Source organism: Thalia democratica, chromosome 8 (genome assembly GCF_965202585.1).
Source record: "Thalia democratica chromosome 8, ktThaDemo2.hap1.1, whole genome shotgun sequence".
Classification (NCBI taxonomy): Eukaryota; Metazoa; Chordata; class Thaliacea; order Salpida; family Salpidae; genus Thalia; species Thalia democratica.
The window spans coordinates 28,115,281-28,125,502 of NC_139172.1; the positions used below are offsets into that span (position 1 = coordinate 28,115,281).

The 10,222-nt window shown below is 24.0% G+C and overlaps 1 protein-coding gene across 1 annotated transcript; it reads right to left on the reverse strand.

Annotated features, from left to right (window-relative positions):
• Nucleotides 1–2,983: 2,983 nt before the first annotated feature.
• On the reverse strand, nt 2,984–8,761 carry LOC145843103 (uncharacterized). Its single transcript, XM_082950566.1, has 9 exons — nt 8,606–8,761; nt 8,228–8,402; nt 7,729–7,871; nt 6,875–7,070; nt 6,630–6,671; nt 6,127–6,207; nt 4,281–4,424; nt 3,754–4,010; nt 2,984–3,289 (listed from the first exon to the last, which is right to left on the reverse strand). Exons 1-9 carry the CDS (start codon nt 8,759–8,761, stop codon nt 3,086–3,088), a joined length of 1,398 nt encoding a protein of 465 aa, XP_082806692.1. The 3' UTR covers nt 2,984–3,085.
• Nucleotides 8,762–10,222: the final 1,461 nt, after the last annotated feature.

Consider the following 10,222-nt stretch of genomic DNA (forward strand, 5'->3'; position numbering starts at 1 on the left):
TAATTAACATACAAAGTGTTTTCTTATTTTAACCTCTAAAAACTTACTACCAACCATACAAAAAAATTAATTCTGAGTTTGAAATGTGTTTTTTGAATGTAAAAATATAAAGTTTTTATTATGTGTGAAACCAAAAACAAGGAGAAAAAGTAAAAAAAAAGGTCTAAAATAATTTAAAACATTTGTTTAGTAGTATACTTTTTTATCATCTATTTTTAACCAGCCGTTAATTAATTACAATCATTATCTTCGTAAACAGTTATTACTATGTAAATAATTAAAACTTAAATAGTTAAGTTTCGTAGATTACTGCAAAAAAGAAAAGAATTAAAAAATAGTCTTATTCCTATTTGAGACGGTAGTAAGTAGAATCATAAAAATTTAGAGTTAGTAAACTCTATTGATTTTTACACTTTAGATGTCATGTGCATAACCTTAACTAAATAAATCACACTTTATAAACTTTTTAATAGCTAGACTAAAGAAATAGATTCGTTTACAACTGCTAGGCTCAAAAAACATTTTATATTTAGCTTAGTAGCAAAATGTTTTGATTGTACCAAAACAGCTAAACATAAAGTTTTAAAATCAAAAGTTAATTTTTCAAGTACAAACGTTTTTTAAACTATTTTTGCTATGCAGGCTTTGTAATTAAAATATGATAAAAACTTTTACCAAACCATGGTTTAATACATGTATGTAGATAAATTAATTTTAAGTAGCCAATACTTTTTTTTTTGGAAAACTAAACAACTGTAAATTTAACGCTTAAATAAATTATGATTCCCTAAGTGAACTCATTTTATGAATTGATATAAAAGAAATATAGTAAATATATTTCGAGTACGTTGTACACCGAAAATTGATTTTTATTGATAAAACGAAACTACCCATCGTATGGTCAGATAAGTGTTTTTTTATATTTCTACGTTAGTTTGACTTTTTTAATAATTTTCAAACATTGAGTTCTAAAACAAGACAAAAAATTTATTAACTAAAACATGGTTTATAAAAATAGTTTACATATTTTGCAATTTTGTTTTACATAATTTGATTATCAACAATTATTAAGAAAAATAACACGAAAAGCTAGCTACTTTAAATCTTAATCCAGTTTCTATTATTTTCAATTTGCAAAAGCTGTTTTCATTCAATACTACATAACAACTTATCTTTAAATTAAGTTTTAAGTTAGTTAAAGCAAAACCAATACATAAAGTTTTGTTAGTACTATGTTTTAAAGGCTCTGAGTAAAAGTTTGTTTGGTAATTGATGTTATTTTAAAAAAATGTTTACCAAACAAAAGTTTCTAAAAACACAGAGAATATTTTTCACAAAATATTCGTAACACTCAGTATTTTTTATTTCAGTTGTGGAAATTTTATATACTCACGACTCACGAGTTTTTTTTCTAAAGTAAGGATAATCGGATAAACTAGTGTTTTTTAGAAAACTTTACCAGTTGTTTGATTTTACAACTACTAATGGAGCAACTCTTTTTATTTACAACATTGTATCATTACTGAAAGAAAAAGTAAGTTGGAAATCAAATTAAAAACTACTTTAAACAACAAAATTAAAGTAAGGCAAAATTAAAAAAAATAATAATAAGCAAATTTTCAATTTTCGGGTTAAAAACGATCGTGTTAGAAACGATTGGGTTAGAAATGATTGTCTGTTGAAAGTTGTCAACCTCAAATTATTCAAATCAACAGGAAGTGAAGAATTAAAACTGTCGAGTAGTGTTTAATTAGACTCATTTATTGAACAAAAATGAAATCACTCTTAAAATATGGTCATATGAGCTGACGTGTAGAAAAACTTTTTGGTCATACAACTAAACACTAGTTATTTAGTCTACTACTTCGAGCTGTAAATAACAAAGAACTAAAAAGTTAAGCTTTATATAAGAACTATTTCCTATCTGGTAAAAGCTACCATTAATTTCTCTTATTATGAATAAATTATAACTAATTATAGTCGTAAAAATGTACGCAGAACATATATAATTATTGCTACTTATTTTAATACACTTCAGAGTAATAAATTTGTTTAAAAAAATCATTTAAAATATAAATACAAAACTAAAAACTGTTAGTCGAGTTTAACGTCATAGTTTTATAAATGCGTCTTTCGCTTCAATGGTAATTTAGTAATTTCAAATATGAACCAAATTTAGATTTTTAAAACAAGCTGGTTGTATCAGAAAAACTTTTGTCCGCAATTATTTGCTTACATTAAACTGAATTTTTTGGTTTCTTATTTATGTTCAAGCTAATTAAACACATTGAAATCTTTCAAGTAAGCAATAATGCATTTCTATGACAAGTTTAGTATAGAACACAAGTATAAAATAAGGAAGTTTCTCAAAATAAAAAGTAGTATAGTTAAGTTAATTTAAAGTTAATATTTCCAGACTTTATTAATTTTTGTCGATTATAAAAAAAAAACAAGATTTACCTCGCATGCAAAAACATACATAACCTAAAGAAAAAAGTAAATATTGAAAACAGTTCACCGATCAAAACATATTTAGAAAAAAATTAATTAAGTTAACCCGCAAAATTGTTAATTATTTATTTAAAAACATAGTACACCTGTATGCATTAATGTTACAAAAAAATTACTTATAAAAAGTACAAATTTACTAAATTGGTTAGACATAAATTTCACTAAAATAAAACAAAATTTCAAAGCAAATGAATGTTAGAAAAAATCAAAATTAAATAACATAATGATTGCCCATATGATAGTGTTTAAAGATTTGATAAAAATTGGAATATTTTACGAAACACCTTATTAAAAAATGATACTAAAATTAATGACAACACGTAATTTTATTAAATAGTTTTTTTCAAGGCTAACAAAAACTGACAAGTTCAAACAGTATTAACAAATTTAAAACTTTTTGGTAACTATACAACCTGAAAACTTTTAAATAAACTAGGTATTTTCGTTTAAAAAAGTAGCTTGATTATAAATGTTAAACTTAAAAGCATGATTGGCAAATTAAACTTTAAGAGCAGTTAGAAACATTCTGAAAATACGATTGCATATATTAGGATAGAAAGTAGTAAAAATATTTTTAATATTGGTCGTTTATAGTCATTCGATCTGCAACCTCCATTCCATTTAGTATATTGTCATTATCATTTGCATTGCTCTGAAACAGAGATTGTGAGCTGTCAGTATTTGTTGACTGTAGTTCTTCTATTCTTTTGATCATCACTGATTTCAGCTTCACACTCAAAGCAGGGTACTCACAGCACTGGCCAATTTTCAATGACACCTGTTTTGATATCATTCAAAATAATTAAACACTAATAAAAATGTTATTTTTCAAGTAATTAAAAAAATAAAAAATGTATTGTTGAGTAAAAGTAGCAAGAAAATCTATAAGTTATACAAATCTTAATAAAAATAAAAGATATAAAAAATTGTTTAAAAAATATTTTGATTAAAAGTTGAAAAAAGATTGTAGTAAAGTCTTTCATTACATGTATTACATAATACAGTATTAAAATGTTGTCAATAGTTAATAATTTGCTTTCAAATAGTATTTAACTTAGTTTTCCTTAAAACTTTGGGGGTAAAGATACATTATTATACATATTTTAAACTTTAGTTAACCTTTCACAAAAATATAAATTTAAAAGTACTATTGATCTAACTAAAGGAGACGTGATAGAAAAAATACATTATCACTGGTATACGAGTTGTTTTTCATAAACAAACCGATAAAAATAAACCAACTTTTAAATCTTGTTTAGAATATAATTTGTTGTAGCTGAACAGTGTTTTATACTCGTCCCTTTCGAATTTAACGTTGTTTCCGTCATAAATTCTCGATTGGCTGCATCTCTTCAGCTCGAGTGACATAGTACTGACGTCATAAAACAGAATGAAGCCCAGTTTTGCCGAATCGAGAACTCGGTCGAGTTTTTCATCGCAGAAAGGTGGTTGAGGAAAATCAAAAGTTTTCAGTGCAAGATTGAGACCCTCACTGGAACCTGTAAATATAAATAAGTAAAAAACTCAAGTGAATTTCCTAAAAAGTATTAAAAAATTATTTATTCAAACGTATAAACTCAGTTTTATACTGGTTTACAATTCTAAAAATAAATAAACATTAGGACTAGTAGTAATTTTAAAACTTGTACAGTTCAGAAGAGAAATAGTTCTTGAACAATTTTGAACTATTAAGAAAATCTATTAGAGTGAAAAAGAAAGCCTTACTAACTTACAAGATCAATACTTGGCAAGTTGAAATATAAACAAACCTTCATCAACCAATTCTCGATAATTAGTAGTGACACTTCCATAATAAAACCACAATGGTTGGTAGTAGTTGAGGTCAACAATTTCCTGTTTAACAACTATCCCGTTGTAAGACACTTTCACTGAAAACTTTCCGAAATTTTCAACTGAAATTGTACAAGATAAAACAAACCCCGTTTAGTTTTTCTATGGATGTTTAAAAAAATACTTTTATTTAAGCTATACTGTAATGTAACTCTAAAATAAGCTATAAACACCCATCTTCAACTTTTTTTGATTATTATCATTTATTAGTTGAAGTTAAGTTTTTTTTCTTCAATTGTTTGAGAAACAAAACATTTAATTTCACTACTTTTTTTATTTTTTGAGACAAAAATTCTAAAATTGGATTTAAAATATAGCACAATTATCAGGTAAGAAATTAAAGTTGCCCCCTCTTGAATTATTTTCTTTCAACTAAATTTTACGATTGAAACTACAGTAACCTCTCGCTTATTTACGCATATTGTGTCCACAAAAAAAGTGCGTAAAGATACGAGAGATCGTAAAGATACGAGAGGTACTAAATATACTTACTATAATGGCTGTTTTTTGATATTGCTTCTAGTTAAAAGCAGACTGGGACTTTCTACTTTGAACAATTTGTTTACTTTATTTATAAATATGAAAATAAAAGATAAAACTATGAATATATTAAAAAAAAGAATTTAAAATTATATGAAATAATTATACTTGTAGAAAAATTTTACTAATTTTAATAAAAAGTAGACTTTATCACTATCTTTATTTATATGTAACTTATTTGATACTTAACGTTTATATTCTATTATTTTTAGCAAATTCAATTTATAATTAAGCTTTTGTTTACAACTAAAAAATGGTGTGGTATCTATATTAAAATTTGTTTCTATAGCCTTTTATAAAAATATGCATTTGGTGCTGTAATGGATTTCTTCTTTTGAACAAAAAAATTAAAATATAAGAAACATGTTTATTAAAAATTGTTTATATTACTACAACTTTTTTCAATTTGACCTTTGCCCACATACGGATTTTTTGAATGGGAATGAAATTACACGCCATAAGAACTTGAATCATACATTAAATTAAAAGATATACAATAAACCTAATTTGTGCAATATTGAAAAAATTAAAATTTTTATTTTTTGAATTTTTTAGAATTCTAAAATGCGTAACTAAACGAGAGTGCGTAACGTCACGAGTGCGTAAAGATGCGAGAGGTTACTGTATACATAAAAAAGTTATCTTCAAGTAAATTTTGGTAATATTATTTTTAAAAATAAAATATTCTTATAGACAAATAAATGTATAAATGTTTAAACTACTTGAAAGTTTATACAGTAAGAAGTACCAGAAAATAAAGTTTAGAATAGTAAAGAATCTTTATAAATAGTTATATATTTAATTTTATCAGGAAAAATTTGTTGTTCACAGTAGAGCTTCAAATTAGAATTCTCAGTTAGTATTATCTGATTAGTCAGAATGAGTTGTGTTACCTTAAAAAAAAACTTTTATAAACTTTCCATTAACAAAAATATTTAAAATCAGCTACAAAAAAATCAGGTTTGATTTAACTTTATAAAAGCGGTAATTACAATAGCAAATTACTTTTACAGGACATTTTATTTTCCAGCTTACTAACACAAATTTTATACTTGAAAATACATCTTTTAGTTTTTTTAAGAAACATTTACTTTATTGACTTTTCAATAAAATTATATTCTACAAACTTAAGTTATTATTTGTAACATTGAAGTTGAAATAATTTTTAATTGAAAACGCACCGCTTTGTTTTTATACTTTGAAAAAATGTATTAGTCAATAAACCTGAAATATTGTTTTTTAGAAAATTAATATCTATCGGGTCCCTTGGGCTCAGCATGGGAGGTGGCATATTTTCCCTGCTGTCTAGAATTTTTCTTGTTAAGTAAGTTAATCACAATATTTATTACAAAAAAAATAATTTAAAATAAATATTGGTTGACAACTTTAGATTATACTTGTGTTAAACTCAGTTTTTTAATAAGTTTGAAAAAAAACACTTTTTGTTAACTTTAGTTTTTATGTTTTCCTTTAAAAATACCTAAAAAATGTTATTTCAAACTGTTTTTTTTTAAGTCACACTAAATAAATTAAACACTTACTTTATTTTAACATCCTTAAATTTTAATATCTCCAAAACCTTATAAGATTTTATAATTATTGTGTCAAAAACTCAAAGCAAAATTTTTAAAATGTAAAAATTTTATTCAACTAAGGTTCAGCTACGAATAAAAAAGGTTCAAAAATAGTTAAAAATTAAAAGAACATAATATTTAATATAAAACTACTTTTTTTCGTTGGTTTCTTTTTTCTGTTCTCATTCGTTCGATCTGTAAAATCAAGAGTATAATTTTAATACTTGTAATACTTACATACAATAATACTTGTAGTTGAAACAAAAATTCTGAATCAGAATATTTTTGTACTAAACCATTGAAAGAATGATTTTTAATATAACGAATTAAAATTAGTTTTACTACTTTATATTACAACTCAACTCAAAAGTAGTGAAGAGTCAACAAAAGTCACTTACTTCTTTCTTCCATTTCAGATTTGGATAGAAACTTTACAACTTTGAAGTCATCATTGTTTTGAAACTTGTTTGTGTTGTCAACAACTACTTTAAGGTACGAAGACTTCTTCAAATGCTGTCTAAACTTTTGCTTGCAATCTTTTAATGGATAATTTTTATTTGGCTTACTTTCTTGATCAATGTACTTCATATAGTCCTGTTAAGAAAGTAAAACTTTAAAAACAGATTTTTAAAGCCTATTAGGTTTTTCAACATTTACATTTTACAAAAAACTTAAAAATAACTTGTGTTAAGTTTTTAAAATGCAAAAACTAATTTTTTTTTATTTACAAAAGGTTTTACACATGGTTTTGCTTGTTTTTTTTTTGCTTTTGTGAATTATTTTTAATCAAGAAATTTTAGAAGTTGAAATTTTTTTTTTTTATAGTTTATAAGTATAGATAACTTTATTCAGAATATAACAAAATTAAAACAAAAACGTGTAAATCACAATGTTTACAAATCTTTTTGTAATGAGATTTAAAAATTATAACAGAAATAAACAACTTGTATACAAGGTCAAATAAAAATAAAATAAAGTTTCATGAAACTTAAGTAAAACCTTACTTGAACTTAGGATAACTCGTTTTAAATTTTTTAGACAAATTTTAGTTTTTTTCCTGGTTAAAAATTCTTAAAGTTTATTGGTTGGATAAAAAGAAAAAACTTTAGTGCACAACAGATGATACTTTAAAAATTCTACCATATTAAAAAACTTAAATGATTAATAGCTTAAATTGTTTTTTTTTACAGAAAACTTAAAAAATATTAATTTTTATATCACAAATTTGAATTCCAGCTAGATTATAACGTACAGTGTACATTTTTGTTTCACTTTCATGTGAGTGCTGATTCCAAGGAACTCGAAAACATTGGCTATTTGGTTTGAGGTACTCCAGGCCGGCATATGTATTGTTTTCTAAATGTTGTCTCAAATACTGATGAAATTTAGGTTTTCCTACCAATCATTGAACATAATCAGTAAAACGTAATTAAGAAAGAATCAAACAAAAATTACTTTGTAAATTCAGCTTAGTGTATACCAAAACAAAAAATAGTTAAAGCAAATTATCAAAAATATTTTAATAAATTAAACGAGTAAAATGTTAGCTTCATTTTATCATTTATAATTGTAAGACAACAAATGTTATTTTTTAACAGACTTAAGTTTTTTATGTAATTTAATCATACTATTTTATACAATTTTTACAGTAAAAAATAACTAAAACTTAATCTAGAAGAAATAATTAAGTAAAAAATTTAAGTATAGTATATACACTAAAAGCTTTTTCAAAATAAAAAAAACTCAGCTACTTGTTTCGATCTCCTTTCTAGTTAATAATTTGTAAATTTTGTGGTTTTTTTTTATGTTTTTTTCAGAAACTATCTCTTCAAAATCTTTAGAGCGGTGCATTGCATTTCTGAATATACTTTTCAAACGAATGAACTCTGTTGGTCCCACGTTTAAACTTCGATGTTTAGCCCAAGCCTTAATTTTTAATTTTTCAAAAACTTTAACTGAAAATATATATTGTAGCGCAACTGAACTCTATTTAGTATTGTAACAATGACTATTATAATAATTATCATGTTTTACAAACTTAGAAAACTAAGCTCCTAACATTCATATTTGAAAACTTAAAATGTTGAAGGGAAACTTATTATTTTTACTTAAAAATTAAGTACACAAACTTCGTATAGCTCATAGCATTTCTCCCAATTTTCATGATGCTGATCCACCCACAAAACTTTGATGCAGGTTTTGTTGTTCACCCATTCCAAGCCGTACAGTTTTTTATCTGTTTGTAAAATCAGCCAGTGCCTCAAGTGCAGCCCAAGTTCATCCATTTGAAAAAATAATAATTTACAGGCTAACTAGGGTTTATAGGTTTTATGAACTAAAAAAATTTAATACAGAAAAAATACTCAGCAGCTTACCTATATAAATATTAAAACAGTAAACTAGTAATGTTTAGTAGAACATTTAAAAACGCTGACCATTGGTATTTTTAGACATTTCTTCCAGGACTTCTGATTTTCATCCAGGTTTTTGAAAAAAATAAATTTATTTGTCTTTTTTTAGTAAAATGTTAAACTTAAAATAAAAAAAATGTATTTCAGAATAAAAAATTAAGGAAAAGATACTGTAATGCTACCTTAATATGTTGTATATTTAATAAAACCTAAATAATATAAATTGTCTGTGTATATTAACTACTTATAATGAATTAATAATTTCATTACTATACAAATTATCATTATAAAAATTTATTAAAACTCAAGGAGTTTTCATAGTTTTTGTTTATTATTTCAGTTTATTTACAAAAAAAGTATCAAATTCAGGGTTTTTCAAGGTTAATTTTGCATAAACTTTAAATTAAAGACTATTCAAGCTTAAATATTGACCTGTTAGAAGCACTGAAAGTAGTGATAGAAATTAAAAACAAATATAGTTCTAATTTAAATAAGCTTTTTTTAAGAATTATAATAATTTATGTATTCATAAACAGATTAAAATAGATTTTTACCATATATTTTAGTTTAAAAAGGGCTGAATATATTACTAAACTAATTTCAATGAAATTTTCCTAAGATACATTGCTAGCTTTAAATTATCACGAACTAGAACTTTTTTAGAAATTATACCTCATGTAATACTAACAAAAGAATAACTACTTATTAGTTTTTTTTTTGGAAATCAACAATTTACGAGGTCTGATCAAAGTAGTGGCAACTGTTGATAAAAATTGCAAAAGCAAATAAGCTTAATAGTTCAGTAGAAAAATATGATAGATAAAGTTATTTTACAAAATTTTTAAATAGAAAAAAGTTTAAGCAAATGAATTTTAGACTAATTTCAAAAAAAAATTTCAACCTACTTTTGTATCAAAACAACTTAAATTTAATAATATTAACTTAAAAAAGGCATAAGTTTTTCTTTGTAACATTGTTTTGTTTTATTAAGTAAATATACTAGGTATTTGCAAATAAAAAATAATTTTTAAATGCAATTAAATAGTTCAAGTATAAAAAGCAGTAAAGAGAACTAATTATTTTTTAGCATGCTGAATAAAGTGATACATTTAGGTTAAAAAAATCTTCTGGTTGGCTAATTTATGAAACTTTAACAACAACAAAATAATTTCAATTTTTTGTAATTTAATAACACAAGTTGTTAGAATTAGTTATTGGAACATTAAATTTTTTTAAATCTAGCAGCATTATGTTATTGTTTATCAACTTAATGTTTATTGTTAAATAAATAAACTAACTTGATTTTTCTAAATATATTTTTAAGCAGTGACTAAA

Bases quoted from the DNA above. Each gene is read 5' to 3' on its own strand.
- LOC145843103 (XM_082950566.1), bottom strand. From the start codon at position 8,761: ATGGATGAACTTGGGCTGCACTTGAGGCACTGGCTGATTTTACAAACA. The intron at 6,672-6,874 runs GTAAGTGACTTT...TTGATTTTACAG, and splicing joins ATCTGAAATGGAAGAAAGAA to ATCGAACGAATGAGAACAGA. The intron at 4,425-6,126 runs GTTTATTGACTA...GTACAATTTCAG, and splicing joins TCTAAAAAACAATATTTCAG to TTGAAAATTTCGGAAAGTTT.